This window comes from Gopherus flavomarginatus, chromosome 1 (assembly GCF_025201925.1).
Source record: "Gopherus flavomarginatus isolate rGopFla2 chromosome 1, rGopFla2.mat.asm, whole genome shotgun sequence".
NCBI classification, from domain to species: domain Eukaryota; kingdom Metazoa; phylum Chordata; order Testudines; family Testudinidae; genus Gopherus; species Gopherus flavomarginatus.
The window spans coordinates 43,059,546-43,077,273 of record NC_066617.1 but is presented as its reverse complement, the minus strand read 5'-3'; the positions used below and the strand labels follow the sequence as shown (position 1 = coordinate 43,077,273).

General features: G+C 41.1%; 1 protein-coding gene across 3 annotated transcripts in view; it reads right to left on the bottom strand.

Annotated features, from left to right (window-relative positions):
• GRM8 (glutamate metabotropic receptor 8) overlaps nt 1–17,728 on the bottom strand; it is a 512,161-nt gene that overhangs the window by 46,585 nt on the left and 447,848 nt on the right. For all 3 annotated transcript variants that reach the window (XM_050936122.1, XM_050936120.1, XM_050936121.1), the window contains exon 9: nt 13,288–14,223. In XM_050936122.1, coding sequence (XP_050792079.1) covers nt 13,288–14,223 — 936 coding nt within the window. The remainder of the gene's footprint in view (nt 1–13,287; nt 14,224–17,728) is intronic.

The window sequence follows — 17,728 nt, the reverse complement described above, 5'->3', positions numbered from 1 at the left end:
ATCTATCTTCGCACATAGCTAATCTCTGGTTACTGCAGCTCTCTTGAAGCACTAAGAATAATATCCTTCCCACCCATGCTTTTCTGTATTGGTGATTCCCACAGAGTGGAACAGAACCTACATTAATTTCCTCCTCTATCTTCCATCAGACAGCAGAGGCTAGTTTTCCCCGCAAACATGCAGATCCTTTTAAACCATGATGCTCTTGGGAGATCCACCAGTGGTATGGGCCATCCACACTGCTCATAGACTGTGCATTGCTACACAGAGTTCCTGGCTTCCAACAACAGTTAGGTATGTCGGCTCCATCGGGAGTCATACCACCAGTGGCTTACCTGACTATGCTGCCCAGGAGAAGAGGTGTTCCAGAGTCCAAAGAGGAAACCCATAGAAGCACCACAAGAGTCAATGTTTCTTGGCAGCATGTCTGTAAAGGGAAAGCATGGCCCGAAGAACAGCCATTCCCCAAGACTTGCCTCTTGCCACGACATCCTAACCTGCAGATATGGTTTCCCCTGGACCTCTTATGAAGGTGTTACCATAGGATCTAAGAGAAGGAACAGGGAGAGTACCATGAAACTGGCTTTTCTACTTTTGTGTGTCTCCCAACTCAAACAGAGGTTTCGACTGCCCTCCATTTGTAAAGTGGAGAGACATAGGAAACTCTATATTTTAAGGATAGGACACATTTAGTACTCTTTACTAGTAGGGATGTCTAGGAGACCAAAACTGCCTGGAGAATAATTTTTATTTTATTTCTTTCTTTCTCAGATATAGCCAAGGTGTATAGTAGTTAAAGTATATTAGTCGTGAGCATTACTTTACTCCATCCATATACTTCAAATATGTCAAATAAACATTGACTTTGGTTATCATGAAGAAAGTCATCATGCCATTCTAGCAGATGGGTATTACAGGTAAACAATTGACCATGTATATAAGCCATCTATGAATCTTAAGGTCATGATCTTAAGATGCGAAAATCCAAATGATTGCTCATACTGAATGTTATCTTTCTAGGATTTCCCACAATTAATCCTTTTTTTTTCTAGATAATTTTAAATAGGATAGCATCCTAATAAGGTGAAACTCTGACCCTCTTGGATTAGATGATGTGGACATCTCCACCCTCATTTTCTCTCTTCATAAGAGGGCTCCAAGGAAACAATGAAAAAATTAACTTAATTGAGCCCAGTTACACTTCTTTGTGTTTGTTTCTTGGAGGGTTGCCAAATATGGATTAGAACTACAGCCACTTGGCCATTTTAAAGGTATTGACACTTTTTTCTCTAGTAATAGAGGAAAGAGTCTGTCTGTTTTGACCACAATCATGTAATAAGAAATGTAAAATAGAAAAAAAATATTCAGTAGTAGTAATGTAATAGTAACTATATTCTTGTAAATAATTTTGTAATTTAATGGTAAATATAAAGCCCACACAGTGTGAGTGTAAATCAGATTTCTTTCATTATCTGACTCTCAATATTATCTTCTTTAAGATAGATAGATAGAAATTATAATGATTCTGAGATGTAATTTTAATGCCTAATATCCTCCATAACAGACTATAAGCTTTGACTAGATTTGTAAAATCTGGATTAAAATACAGCATCATCAATACCCAATGAAACTCCAGTGTCATAACTTTCCTACTCAGATCTGAACCTTAGAGTTCAGAACATGAGAAGCTAGCATGAAACCTCCAAACTTAATTACCAGCTTGGATCTGATATCGCTGCCACCAGCCAGAAAAATTCCAGTGTCTGGCTCACTCTGGTCTCCCCAAAACCTTCCCTGGGGAACCCCCAAGACTCAGATGCCCTGAGTCTCACCACAAAGGGAAATAATCCACTTCCCTTCCCCTCTTCCCCTCCAGGTGTTCCCTCCCTGGGTTCCTGGAGAGATATACAAATTCAAGCTCCGTGAATCTAAACAAAGGGATTCCACCCTCTTTACCTCCTCCCAGATTTCCCCGCCCTGGGTACTCTGGGAGATTCCCTGCTACAAGTCCTTGAAACACAAGTATCGAGAGATCAAATCTCTCTCCCGCCTCTCCCAGAGGGTATGCAAAGTCAGGCTTAGTAAATCTAACACAAAGAGATTTTCCCCCTCCCTTCGTTTCTTAGCCTTAACCAGTGAAAAACACTTAAACAGGTCTTAAAAAGAAAGCTTTATGTAAAAAGAAAGAAAAAGACATAAAATGGTCTCTGTATCAAGGTGACAATATACAGGGTCAATTGCTTAACAGAAAAAATGAATAAACAGCCTTATCCAAAAAGAATACAATTTAACACATTCCAGCAACTACACACACGTAAATACAAAAAAACAATATAAACCTATTGTCTTACTATCCTTGTACTTACAATTGGGAAACAGAAGAGTAGAAAGTAGAAAGATCACTCTCAGAGCCGAGAGGGTCACCGAACCAAGACAAAGAACAAAGAACTCACACCCAAAACTTCTCTCCACCCAGATTTGAAAAAGTCTTGTTTCCTGATTGGTCCTCTGGTCAGGTGTTTGGTTCCCTTTGTTAACCCTTTACAGGTAAAAGAACATTAACCCTTAGCTATCTGTTTATGACATCCAGCGCTATATTTTTTATGTTAATAGGCTTCCTGCTTTAGCTTTTACAACTTCTTGAACATATAAACAGGGATGAATAGAAATTCTCAATTAATCAAACTGCACAATCTTGACAAAATCTAAGTAGGCTACTTCAGTGCTACAAAGCATACATAGAATTAGCATTCCTTCTAAAGGTGGATAAAAATAAAAAATAAGCTGAATCTCCATGAAACATTGAGACAAAAGCTTTCCTTAATGTTTGAACCATTTTCTCTTTTGAATTTTTTTTACATGTGCTTTTCTAGTTATGACCAAAGTGAAAATACTAAGATGCCACCAGAAAGGCTATTTCTGTTCTATTTCCAACTCAGCAGTAACTAAGAAGTACCAGAAATCTCACAAGAAAGGCTGTTCCAGCAAGATTTCCATCCTGATTTGTACACAATAGTTTCTTTTAGATTCGCCAATTACTACTGCTAAAGCCATATTTTCAGGACAAAAAGCTATTAACAGGATTAAAAATGGGGCAAAAGAAACCTATTCTTATCAAGACAATGAAGAACATGAAAGAACATAGTGCATATAGACCAAATCTTAAATCTACCCCTAAAGATGAGTGGGGGAAATGGAATCCTTCCCTCAGGCAATGAAGCAGCCTTGCAGAAAATTCCACACAGGCTTCATGAGACAATGCATGAAGTGCAGCAGCCTGCTTTGGTCCCAACATACTTCCTCTAAGGGCAAGCTGGAGGATTTTACATGAACATGAGCACCGCCCAACAGGAAGTTTCTGTGGAGATGGGCTCTGTGCTATATTGCTGGATACAAACTCGCACCTCCGCACACATCTTGTGCTCACCTCAGACAACAGAACTGCCCTTTAATCCATTTTCTTGACCTATGATACACACTTTACCAGGATCACCTTGACATTGATCAGTGTACACATTGAGGCTAGGCTTGCAAATAAGCAAGGGAAACCCACATTTACTGAACTGTTAAAATCACTGAAGATCCTTCTTAGATGCAGTGTGCAAGGGTGTGTTTGTCATGCCCTGACAACTGGAGCACAAAGTGATTGAAAATGAAGAGTGGGGTGTACTGTCTGGGCCATAGCCTGCCATTATTTTTTATGAAAAACTATCAGTGACTTTGTTGGCCATTCTGCTCAGAATGATGATAGAGTACAGAAACACCTGTCGCAGCCAATACGGTTGTGCAGCTAGACAAATGTTATTACAACGGTTAAAGTTTTTACAAACCACTCAAGACTAAGCAGTGACCTAGCTGTTACCATAAAAAACCATTCCATTCATATATGTTGCCATAAAATGTTCGTCTATGCTTTCAACAGCTTTTGACTTTGTTTCTCACTTCACTGAGGCTATGTCTATACTACGCAGCTTTTAGCGACATAGTTGTGTCATTAGAGCCGTGTTGCTAAAAGGCAGGCAGTGTAGCTGCTGTTTGTTGGCAGGAGAGAGCTCTTCTGCTGACAAAATAATTCCACTCCCAACAAGCAGTGTTACCTTTGTCAACAGGAGAGCGCTCCTGCCAACAGAGCGCTGTTCACACCAGCACTTGTCGTTGGCAAAGCTTTTGTCTTTCAGGCTGTGTGTTTTTTAACACCTCTGAAAGACAAACCTTACATTGTTCAGTTGCCAGTGTAGACAGCCTCAAGCTGCCCCAATAGCCCTGCTTTCTCAGAAGCTATCTGCAGAGAGCTAAGAAGCTGGTGCCTAAGACAAAAATATGTCATTTGGGCTGAATTCCACATTTTTGATCTACAAAGCTTTGAAGAAAACCACTCCATTCATTTAAAGAAAGAGCACAGTGAAAGGAACAATATATACTGCACAGGAGTCGGGGCCTTGAGTGTATGAAGATAAGGTGAAATTCTTGCCTCTGAAGAGAATCAGCACATGGCCTATGCGCCATATACATCCCACTACAGGTATGTCTACACTCCACAGTTTGGACAAAGAGGGTGTGAGCAGCAGTGCACACCAAAGTTCCATGCTGTAATTCCCCCTCTGGACACTGCAGGTGCAAGCTTAAAGGTCCCAAGATCACATGGAGCATAAGCAGGACCAGCTCTAGCCATTTCGCCGCCCCAAGCACGGCGGCACGCTGCGGGGGGCGCTCTGCTGCTTGCTGGTCCCACGGCTCCGGTGGATCTGCCGCAGGCGTTTCTGCGGACGGTCAGCCGGTCCTGCGGATCCGGTGGACCTGCCGCAGGCATGCCTGCGGCAGGTCCACCAGAGCCGCCTGCTGCCCTCCCGGGAACCACCAGAGCACCCCCCGCAGCATGCCACCCCAAGCACGCGCTTGGCGCGCTGAGGCCTGGAGCCGGCCCTGAGCATAAGCACTCGCTTACTGTCTTTCACTGGTTATCTGGATCGTGAGTGGGAGAGAAAGGGATAATAGCATTGCAGTACTTCTGCATTCACTAGTTGAACCAGCAGACAGAAGTGGCTCTGATCCACAACTGCACAGGGGACCTTCAGTGTCTGACACAGGTATAGGCCTGGAGCAGGGTACTTCCCCCACAGAGCTCATGGAGCCTAGCTTCTGAGTCAGACCATAGTTCCCATTCTGCTCCTGGAGCATCGTAAAAAACACACAGTCCCTTGCTCAGCCCTTTGAAGATATCAAATGTCATGATTTATTTGAGATTACTAGAAAAAGTTTAAAACTGAAGAACTATTTAATAATATACATTTTTGAAACAACAAAAAACTTAGGGCCTGATTCTATTCTCACTTATACTGGTGCAAATCAAGAGTAATGCCACTGAAATCAGTTGAGTTCAACTGGAGCAAAAATAGTGAAAGTGAGAGGGATATCAGTCCCACAGTCTGCTAAGTGTGCACACCCCAACACTGTACACTGATGGGTCTACCAAAAAAGTGTTCATCACCGCTAGCTGAATTCTTATGTGGTGTTACACTGGAGCGAAGGATTCAATTAAACTCAATATAGCCATTATTAACAAGATGAAAGAAATTTTAACATGATGGGTTCCCTTTCTCAATGTCTGCTTTCTTTCTTTGGTGCTGTGATGTGTACACGATGTGCTACCTTCAGAGAGACATCTCTGGATATCATCAGAACTAGGGGGATGATACTCTGAGATGAAGAAAACTCTGAGTGTAGGCTGGTTCATTAGCAAAGTATGAAGCATTATCAGACATTTTGCTTTTTTAATGTCACCTTCAAATCATTTTGAATTCATCATAAGTGAAATAAAAATTAGAAGAAAAAGATTTGACCAACATCTCCAGAAATGTAGGGTGGGCAGAGGGAATTTACCTGCACCAGAGTTCTCAAGCTTTTTCATCCTTTGGACCACATTTTAATAGATAGTCTCCTGGGGTCGCATCTCCCTCCCATTGGAAATTGAATAATATCCTTATTACATGTACAGCAACAGTTTCCATGGACAATTAGTAATATGAAAAGATATGATGTATTTTGATCTTTTAAGTGACAGTAGCAGCTGGTAACAAGTAGGAGAGCCATGTCATGTGACCAGCACGTTCTCTGCACACTACCAGTTATTGCTCCATCAATCACCTTGGGTCTATGTACAACAGCTTAAGAACTGCAGGACTAGTAAGGCAGTAAGAATACTGATGTATAGGAACACTCATATGATCTGTTTATGCCATTCTTTTTAATTTTCCTTTACTCCACTTGTTGGAGAAAAGATCAAAGTTATAGGCATAGTTTGGAAATATACTGAAATGTTCCTGTCTCTTTAAATTGCCCCTTTCAGTTATTTCACTGCTTCCAGAGTCGGGGGAGGAATGGGGAGATGGGAGAATGACTTAGTGTTTTCTGTGGGTCCTTTTTCCTTATCAAAAAGTTCAGCCTCCTTTCTTTTGCAAAATGGAAAACAAGTATTTGTATATTCACTCAAAACCGTAAAGTGCTAGGCTAATATAATAAATATCTTTATTATCTGAATGAACATGATTCATCCACCTGTCAAATCTTGTAAAACAAGTAATGCAAGGAAATTAAATAGATCCTTTCACCAAATAGAGATGTATTTTAGACAGTCATTTATCCTCTGCCGATTCTTGTGCAGTCTGCCATTGTAACTTAATTTTGCCCAGTCGTTCATAAAACATCTGTTTTAATCATTCAGCCAACTTCACTTTTTATTCTACAGCATTCCAACCATTATGACATTTTAAGAGATCTCTATTTCAGAAAATTCCAATACTTTAACATTCTGCCATGCAAATGTGAGGTCAAAGGATATGCAGGCTGGAATGCTATCTTGTACAGTTTTTCCACTTTCCACTTCAAGCGCCTCAGTGACATTTACTTCTGCATTAAGGATATAGTGTTTTATGTCTTGAGGACAATTTTTTCCCATTATTCCAATATAGCTTTGAAATACCTTTCAATACTCTTAGTAGGTTTCCTTTTTTTATAGTGGAAGACAACAGCATAATCATGAAGTGACAAAATGACAAAAGAAAAAGTCAGTCCAACAATACTCAGAAGAGTCATTACCCTTTTTTGCTCCTACACTTGGGCTCATGATGGAAACTGCTGATGAACAAAACCTGCTTACTGTTCTCATCTGCATCTTTGAATCCCGCTAGTAGCAACAGCCACAAACTGAAATTCTGCAGAAATGATAATCAAAAGAATGGCTCTCTTAGGCATGTATGTTGGCTTGATGTTCTGCTGGTTGAGATTCAAGATAACTGAAGTGTCTGGAAATTTATAAAAACCATCTGACTAGAATCAAGAAAGATTCAGAAGGTTTTTGTGTCTTTGCTTATTTGCTACTTTTTTTCTCATATGTTTCTAAATTCTCCCAACTACATTTTATTTTTACACCTACATACTTACAGATCACCACAAGATTAGTAGAAAAACATTCAGCAAATGAGACTATTAATAACAAGCTACATACATTGGGCCAGAACCTGAACTGGGGTACATCAGCCTAGCTCTGTTGACTTCAGTGAAGTTATACTGATTTCCACCAGCTGAGGATTTGGGCTAGTAATTATAATCTTGAATACCCACATAAACCTTTTCTCTTCCTCAATCTCCAAGGCCTCTTACATATGTCTAAAGTTCAATCCAGCATCTGGTTCATTAAGACACTGACTCAGCAGTTTACTTCAGTGGTCCCCAACCTTTTTCATCTGGCGACGAGCCATGGAGGACCATGGCGCTGGACGAGTGTCCGCCAAAATGCGGCCGACAAGCGGTGTCATCCAGAGGCGTCGCCACCGAAATGCCACTGAATTTCAGCAGCAACGCCTCTGTTTGTCGGCGGCAAGCAGTGTCATCAAGAGGCAGCGCCGCCGAAATGCTGCCAAATTTTGGTGGATTTCAGCGGATGATTGTCCACCGGCCAGTATGCGGGCGCACTTAGACAGCCCAGCAGGCACCCGCGGGCACCACATTAACGACCCCTGGTTTACCCCATTCAGCAAAAACACTTAAGCATATTCTTAATTTTTGGCATGTGCTTGAGAGAATTAACATCAGTGCTTAATTGTTGATTTAATGGATCAGGGTCCAAATTTTTTGTAATAGTTGTACATTCAAACTCAGCTTCATCCTGTCCAAAAACTCACTGGACTCTTACATCTTCTAGGATTTCTTCAAATACCACTAATGTTAATGGGCATCTTTCCATAGATTAATGGACTTTGGATCAGACCGTCTGTTAGTTTCAAATAGCAAGCTCTTTAAATTACCTTGTCTCTCTGTTTATCAGTGTAAATATCTTGGGAGTGAAAGAACAGTAAGAACATAAGAATGTCCATACTGTGTCAGACCAAAGGTCCATCCGCCCAGTATCCTGTCTACTGACAGTGGCCAATGCCAGTTGTCCTCGAGGGAGTGAACCTAACAGGTAATGATCAAGTGATTTCTCTCCTGCCATCCATCTCCACCCTCTAACAAACAGAGGCTAGGGCCACCATTTCTTACCCATCCTGGCTAATAGCCATTGATGAACTTAACCTCCATAAATTTATCTAGTTCTCCTTTAAACCCTGTTATAGTCCTAGCCTTGACAACCTCCTCAGGCAAGGAGTTCTACAGGTTGATTATGCGCTATGTGAAGAAAAACTTCCTTTTATTTGTTTTAAACCTGCTGCCCATTAATTTCATTTGGTGGCCCCTAGTTCTTGTATTATGGGAATAATTAAAAAACTTTTCTTTATTCACATTCTCCACGCCACTCATGATTTTATATACTTCTATCAAATCCCCCTTAGTCTCCTCTTTTCCAAGCTGAAACGTCCTAGCCTCTTTAATCTCTCCTCATATGGGACTCGTTCCAAACCCCTAATCATTTTAGTTGCCTTTCTCTGAACCTTTTCTAATGCCAGTATATCTTTTTTGAGACGAGGAGACCACATCTGTATGCAGTATTCAAGATGTGGGTGTATCATGGATTTATATAAGGGCAATAAGATATTCTCCACCTTATTCTCTATCCCGTTTTTAATGACTCCTAACTTCACATCACATAATGCTTTTTTGACTGTCGCTGCACACTGCATGGACATCTTTAGAGGGCTATCCATGATATCTTCAAGATCTTTTTCCTGATTTGTTGTAGCTAAATTAGCCCCCATCCTATTGTATATATAGCTGGGGTTATTTTTTCCAATGTGCATTACTTTACATTTATCCACATTAAATTTCATTTGCCATTTTGTTGACCAATCACTCAGTTTTGTGAGATCTTTTTGAAGTTCTTCACAGTCTGCTTTGGTCTTAACTATCTTGAGCAGTTTAGTATCATCTGAAAACTTTGCCACCTCACTTTTTACCCCTTTCTCTAGATCATTTATGAATAAATTGAATAGGATTGGTCCTAGGACTGACCCTTGGGGAACACCACTAGTTACCCCTCTCCATTCTGAAATAATTTACCATTTATTTCTACCCTTTGTTCCCTGTCTTTTAACCAGTTCTCAATCCATGAAAGGACCTTCCCTTTTATCCCACGACAACTTAATTTATGTAAGAGCCTTTGGTGAGGGACCTTGTCAAAGGTTTTCTGGAAATCTAAGTATACTATGTCCACTTGATCCCCCTTATCCACATGTTTGATGACCCCTTCAAAGAACTCTAATTGATTAGTAAGACACAATTTCCCTGTACAGAAACCATGTTGACTTTTGCCCAACAATTTATGTTCTTCTATGTGTCTGACAATTTAATTCTCTACTATTGTTTCAACTAATTTGCCCAGTACCAACGTTAGATTTACCTGTCTGTAATTGCTGGAATCACCCCTAGAGCCCTTTTTAAATATTGGCGTTACATTAGCTATATTCCCAGTCATTGGGTACAGACAGCGATTTAAAGGACAGGTTACAAACCATAGTTAATAGTTCCGCAACTTCACATTTGAGTTCTTTCAGAACTCTTAGGTGAATGCCATCTGGTCTTGGTGACTTGTTACTGTTAAGTTTAGCAACTAATTCCAAAACCTCCTCTAGTAACACTTCAATCTGTGACAATTCCTCAGATTTGTCACCTACAAAGGATGGCTCAGGTTTGGGAATCTCCCTAACATCCTCAGCAGTGAAGACTGAAGCAAAACAAATAGGAGATACCAAAATATTTTCTACCTAAATTATGTACTCCTTAGTTCTTGGAATGGGCAACTGCATATGTGTATATGATCTTTCCAGAAAATATATTGGTTTCTACTGCTTGATGTGGGTATCAGTAACATTCAGGGGATTAGGAAGTGCCCATCAGGAGGAAGGGCCTGCAGCAGAGTCCAGTCTCTTGGCAACCTACCCAGTGCAGCTGGCCTACAGTGGGCTGCCTGAATGGCTACACCAACTGATTGGCTGGAAAAGTCAGCAGACCAGCTCTTAATTCCCATAGCAGCACCACCCCCATCACTACCACCACAGCGACTGCTCAAAGCATATCCCGTAGCTGCAGGACCTCCTGTGCCTGCTTGCCCCCAGCCCTGCTCTAGGCCTGTTTCAGCCTTGGACCCAGCCTTGCCTGTCTTGCCTCACTCCAGGTTAACTGGTTCTGACACTTGACTCCAATTCCTGACTTCTGACACCAGCTCTGACTCCTGCTCAGGCCACTAGGCCCCTGATTCCTGCTCATGGCCCAGTCCTGACAGTACCCCAGAACACTTTCAGGGATGTTTTAACTATTTATTATTATTTATTATTTATTATTATGAATAGGAGCATGTCTAGAGATACAGATGCTGTAAAATACCAGTTGGGAATAGATTTGGGATTTAAAAACTGCCTTGCTCAATTTTATTCCCTTCAGCATTTCAAGAATGCAACCCTTGCTCTTGTTCAGTGCTTTAAGTTCCCTAATTTATAGCTAGATTCCCTTTGAACAAACTCAAGCCATATAGCCAAATAATATGAGGGCTCTAAAATAACTGCAGACAAGGTTCAGGGTGATGAGCACTTCAGAAACCACCACTTCGTTTAATTTATCCCATCATTTCCTTATCAGATAAAAATAGGTGTAAAAAAAGCAATTCCAATTACCATAATTCCAATTACCATATTTTATAGTGTATTAGCTTTCTTTAGAACATGCATCTTTAGAAGTTCTATATTAACTTAAAAAACTACAAGTAACTTTGCCTGAGTATTTTCAGACACTTATTATATATGTGAGCACTAGTCATTACACTTTTGTCCCATTTAGAGAAACAATTTAATTGCATGCATGCTTGAGCTATTGTGATGATGTCCAGAAGGCTCGGTGTGGAAACATGTTTTTATTTACAACAAAAAGCAGAAAGGCTGAAAGAATTATTTGAATTGCAAAACTACTGTATTAGCATTTTAATTTTTTTTTTCCTCTCCTGAAAGTCATTATATGAAGAACAAGAATAACCAATCATTTTTTAAAAATGCAACAACTAACAAAGTTTAGTGACAGAACCCAGGAGATTTAGTTGTGTTCATATGTCCACTTTGGGAGTTGACATAACAAACCAAACAGAGGGGTTTACTATCTCCTCTTTAGAAGTGGAGAGTGTGTCATCTCTTGCATCAAATAAATGTGAACCTATTGTGTAAATTAAAAGTCATTGTGGAACCATTGGCTAAACAGCATTTTCCATTATCCAGAAATACATTTGTTTAGTCACAAATACCATCCCTTGCTAAACTCAGCATGCCCTGAATGATAAAACATTCTCTTTCAAACAATAAGTATTATATCTCTATCCACACAAGTCTTTCCTGACTTAAACCTATACATAAAAACATCAGCATTTAAACTCTGTTCATACATATGATTATCAGCTAAAAGTATTTCCGTGTTCCAATTATAAATGTCAGAATTCTTCAGCTTTACTTACTGCACCTACGCTGTGCCACTAACTTAGGGCTTAATTCTCCATAAAATATTAATGGCCTTTCATTCTGAACAAGGCCATGCAAGTCATGGCAGGTTACAGATCTCAGCTTTGTGGCAGTCTGACCTATTCAGCAGTGAGCGTGCTTAATGCTTTTTTTTTTTTTTTAAAGAAACCTGGGTGAAAGCCACACTGATCGATAGAAGTGAAAAAGATCATAGTAATGAGCTCTGCTCCCCCTGAAAACTTTTATGCCTGAATCAGCAGGTGTTTTATTTAGTCACACAATAACACTTTGAATTTTGAAGCCAAGGGGGTTATGCCAGCTGAAAGCATGTAGCCGTTTCCATATACATTGATGGGGATAGATTCTATAGTCCATTTTCTGAAAAACATTTTGCATATTTTAAAAAATAAATTTTTAAAAAATCACCCACTAGGAGTGGGAGCAGGAGGATACTCTGGTTCAGGAATTCATACCCTACATTTCTGCTTTTCAAGATTTTCCAAACCATCTTGGTGACTGATCTGTGTTTTATTGCTCTTTCCTAGCGGATCTGCCATCTTTCCCAATGTCAGCTGGAGACAAACTGACATGTCTCCGTCTTCCCATTAGAAGCAAGAGAGATAGAGTTAAATGTTTGAGATACTGTATATGATTCTCCCTGACTGATAAGGATCTTGTCAACTGAACAAGAAAGAACTGACCTCTGAACATGTTAGACTGACTCTCTCATCAAAAGAGCTCATTTTCATGAGCCTAATTTCTCAAGGAGCTATTAATTAATTAGCTGAGCCCTTCTGCAAGATTTTATATGAGATCAATATTCAATTTACTGGGCATTTTTCTCCCCATATTTGTATTTATTTTTTTATTTACTTACTTACTTACTTATGTGTGTGGCTGACAGGTAAAGGTAATGACTTTCATTCTACCCAAACATTCTTCTTCATTATTTTTGACAAGTGTAAGTAGATCTTTGTGGAGTTTTGAAATATATCTATTTGCATCAGTTCTGTGCTAGGCAGCAAACATTTATAGCGTTTCATACAACAGACTGAAGCATCATGAAAGGATAATAATACACATTAGTGGAAGCAGTCATTTAAGGAAAAGATGTATCCAGAAAATGACCAAGCTATTATGGCAATCATGTCATAGCCAGATCCCAGATCTTGTTACAAAACCCAGGAAATGCACCTTTCCAAAGACACATGCCATTACCTTCCATTTCCTAATAGTCTAGGAATTTGTGTTCACATTCAGAATTAGTAATTTATAAGACTGAATTAATATAATTTTACAAATATTGTAACTGAAAAAGGCAGGTTAATATTTGATTCTTAATTTTATTGTCACTTACCTTCTCTGTGGACTGCGCAGTACCAAAAAAGATGGGAATAAAAGCTAACCAAATTATGCAGGTGGTGTACATAGTAAATCCAATGGGTTTTGCTTCATTGAAGGTCTCTGGAACCCCTCTTGTTTTAATAGCATACACAGTGCATGTGACCATCAACAGAATACTGTATCCAAGGGAACAAATGAGAGAAAGATCAGAAATGTCACATTTGAGAACTCCCCTGGCATTTTCTGGATCAAGTGTCCTCTGCTCTCCATAGTCTACTACGATATGTGGTGGATCAACAGCAAACCAGATGAAGACTCCAAGAAGCTGCATGGATATGAGGCTGAAAGTGATCACCAACTGGGAAGCCGGGCTAATAAACTTTGGAGCCGTGACAGATTTTTTACCTTGCTCAAATATTCTGTGGATTCTGTTAGTTTTTGTGAGCAAGGCAGAGTAACTGAAGCACATGCCGAGTCCTAAAAAGAGCCGTCGAAATGAGCAGATCACTGTGTCCGGAGCGGCAATCATTAAAAAAGTGATAGAGTAACAGAGAAAAATCCCAGTCAATAGCACGTAGCTGAGTTCGCGGCCAGATGCCCTGACGATGGGTGTGTCATTGTAGCGGACAAATGTCACGATGACAAAGGTGGTTGCAATAATTCCGAGAATAGCTATGAACACAGGTACGATGGCCCAGGGAGAATGCCATTCCAATTTGATTATTGGAATAAGCTGGCAATCTGTGCGGTTGGCATTTGGTCGCTTATTAAATGGGCACAGTTCACAGGTGAGCTCATCCACTTGGTAATGGTACCCTTCACAGCGTTCACAGTGCCAACAGCAAGGCACTCCCTTTACTGTTTTCTTTCTTTCACCAGGTTTACAGGGCAGGCTGCAAACAGATGCTGGATGAGTATGATCTCTGCTAGCCCACTGCATGTCTTCTACCTATGGGTATAAAAAATTAATGAACCTTCCATTTTCCTTCATTTATAATATCCTAATCCTGGCCACAGGTTTGTCATAAATCATGGTGTGCTGACAGTACAAATACAGGTTACCATAATAAGAAACCTGTTTCTTTCCCTCATATTGACTTTATGAAAGTGTTAGATGATTGTGCCCAATAAATCATTCATGCCATGGGCTTGATGAGTGTCATTAGTTTCTATTTACCTCTTTACTGCTGACCAAATTGACATCTGTAAACAGATTTATTGACTACAGGCTAGTTTAAAAGCAAAAAATCCTAAATAAAGAAGTTTATAAACTAATCACATGCAAGTATAAATACCAGTAGTTTTTAAACATTTAATTAGGATATGTGGAGTATGTGGGTTTGGAATTAATTTCTGATACTGCAAAAGGACAGATTAAAATCTCCATGCATCAACTCTGACAGAATAAAAAGGACCAGGAAAGGATCCACTTCTATTTAGACATAATGCCATCTCTTCCAAGGAGAACCTGTTATCTGTTTATATGTTTTCATCCTTCAACTTTTGCTCAAAATGCATAAGAATATCTTTTTTCCCCCCATTTCTAGTGGGTAAAAATGTGTATACACCACAATATGATTAATAATTTAAAGAGATGTCACAGCTGCACTTCAGTCCTCCTGGTTTAAAAATTCCAATATCTTTTTATAGTTTAAAATTCATACACGCAGTGCAAACTTGTTTCAAAAGGCCCATCAATCCTGGATCTCTCCACTGTGACATATAACAAATAGGATGTCTTCCCCACAAAAAAAAAAAAAATCTGTAAAGAAAACTCATGAATCTAACAAGATTCTTGCTTAACTTCTGCACCTTGGCCCAGATTCTGCCACCTTTACTCAGGTTGAGTAGCACTTTGCTCCACAAGGGGTCCCACCGATTTAAATAGAGCTACTTACAGAGTAAGGTGCGATTGCCAGGGTGGCAGAATCTGGCCCTTTCCTTTGTGCCCCCATCCTTCATGCGTACATTATTTAATTAGATCGTAAACTCTTAAGTGCGGGGACTGTGTCTTCATACTTGCCTGTAAAGTGCCTAGCACAGTTTTGCATTTATAGATTGTATTTATAAGTAAAACAACAATAATAAACTTCCATGTGGGATGGGTCTTTTCACCTTCCACTGGCAGAGGACAAAGTAAGGCCAGTATGGCAAAGGTGATAATTTTGGCCTTAGCAGTTCCAGCAGTATTGCCACAAATTTCAGAGTGTGCAAGGCAGCTGCTTGACAGCCTCAATCCCCTGCCTCTAAGCAGCCAAGCACCAGCCATATAGCCATGTTGACTTGACAGTGGAGCCTCTGTTCTACTCTTCTGTGCCATAGGGGACCTTCTGGTTCATTTTATTCATCACAGCAAAAGCACCCAACTATAATGATGCATCGAACGTAAACACACTCATAAAGTCTCTAGGGCCTAGATCTTCAAAGGGATTTCATCATCTAACTTCCATTACAATCAATGGGAGTTTAGGTACCTAAATATCTTTGATGATCTGGGTCTAAGGGCCTGATGCAACGTTCACTCAAGTCTATAGGAGTATGTCTACACTGTAATAAAACAGTTGTGCCTAACCTGTGTCAGCTAGAGTTGCCAACTTTCTAATTGCACAAAACCAAACACCCTTGCTCTGCCTCCTGCCACGCCCCTTCTCTAAGGCCCTGCCTCCATCACATCCTGGCCAATGGGAGCTGCGGAGCCAGCGCTTAGGCCAGGGGCAGCACATGGAGGTTCTCAGGCCGCCCTGCACCTAGGGGCCGGACATGCCAGTCACTTCTGGGAAACTGCGCAGAGTCAAAGTAGGAAGGGAGCCTGCCTTAGCTCCTCTGTGCGGCTGACTGGACTTTTAAAGGCCCAGTCAGCAGTGCTGACCGGAGCCACCAGGGTCCATTTTCAACTGGGCATTCCGGTCGAAAACTGGATGCCTGGCAACCCTAGTGTCAGCTGACTCAAGGTCATGGCAGTGTTCCCTCTAATTTTTCCCACACATATACGGAATGAGTTTTGTTATGTGCACCAATATGGAAGTGATGTGTGACACGTCACCTCTACATTAGTTTAGATAACAAAATTCATGTGGTGGGGGTGGGGCCAATGGGTTCGGAGTGTGGGAGGGTGGCTCAGGGCTGAGGCAGAGGATTAGGGTGTGGGGAAAGGGGGTGAGGGCTCCAGAGTGGGGCCAGGGATGAGCGGCTCAGGGCTGGGGCAGAGGTTTAGGGTGTGGGGGCGAGGTGAGAGCTCTGGCTGGAGGTGCGGGCTCTGAGGTGGGGCTGAGGATGAGGGGTTTGGGATGCAGGCTGCCCGGGGCCTACAGCAGGAAGATCGGACTCCCTCCAGCTCTTTCTCTCCACAGAAGCACCTGGCTGGGGGAGGGAGGGGGGAAAGAGATACCTCTCCCCTGGCTGTGGCAGGTCCATGCTGGGGCTGGGGTGAGGCCGGGGAAGGGACACCTGTCCCCTGGCCACTGCAAGTCTGAGGCAGGTCCCTGCTGGGGCCGGCAGGAAGAGGCACCTCTCCTCACCATGTCAGGTCTGTGCTAGGGGAGCGGCATCTCTCCCCGCTGCAGCCCTGAGTCCATGCGTAGGGTTTAATAGGCAGCTGTGCAGTTTAGAGGGAACTTAAGTAATGAAGCTCATGCTATGGAACTATAACATTGCAGTGTAGACTTTTGGGCTCAGGTTGGAGCCCAGATTCTGGGATCCTGCAAGTGGGGAGAGTCCCAGAGCCTGGGCTCCAGGCCAAGCCCAAACGTCCACACTGCAGTGTTTTAGCCCCACAGCCCGAGCCTCACAAGCCTGAGTCAGCTGACACAGGCCAGCCAACACAGGCCAGTTATGGGTGTTTTATCATAGTGTAGACATACCCTAGGAGTCTTAGGCTATTCTACAGTCCTCCTGATTCTCAAGACTAGCAATCATACTATTTTGGGCAACCTAATACATCTAATGAATGGAATGAAGGAAAAGTGTTGCTATGAATTCTGAATGATAACTAAAAGTACAGTATTAGCACTTTTACCTCACATCGGTGCTGTGAGGATAAATACATTAAAGACTGGTAAGGTAATGGGCGGGGCGGAAGATACAAATACATCATTCATATATATATATCACTCAAGTACTTCTGAGTGTTTCGCTTGTTTAGCTGAGCAAAATGGGTACACGTTCTTTTAATCTACAACTATGCAATATTTTACAAAATTTCATCCAGCCCTTATCACCATTCTTGAATGTCCCTCAAAACTCTTGCAGTTAGCAAATACATTTCAATGTCTCAAAAGTTACATGATCTAGTGACAACAGCAGTAATAAATGCCCATCTGGAGAAGGTCACTAGTAATGATTCATATTATAGTTTTCATTCCAGTAGATCTGGCACACAAAATATGTACCACATAATTCATATTATGACAATATAATGCTACAAATATTAGAAAAACTCACCAGAAAAGCACACT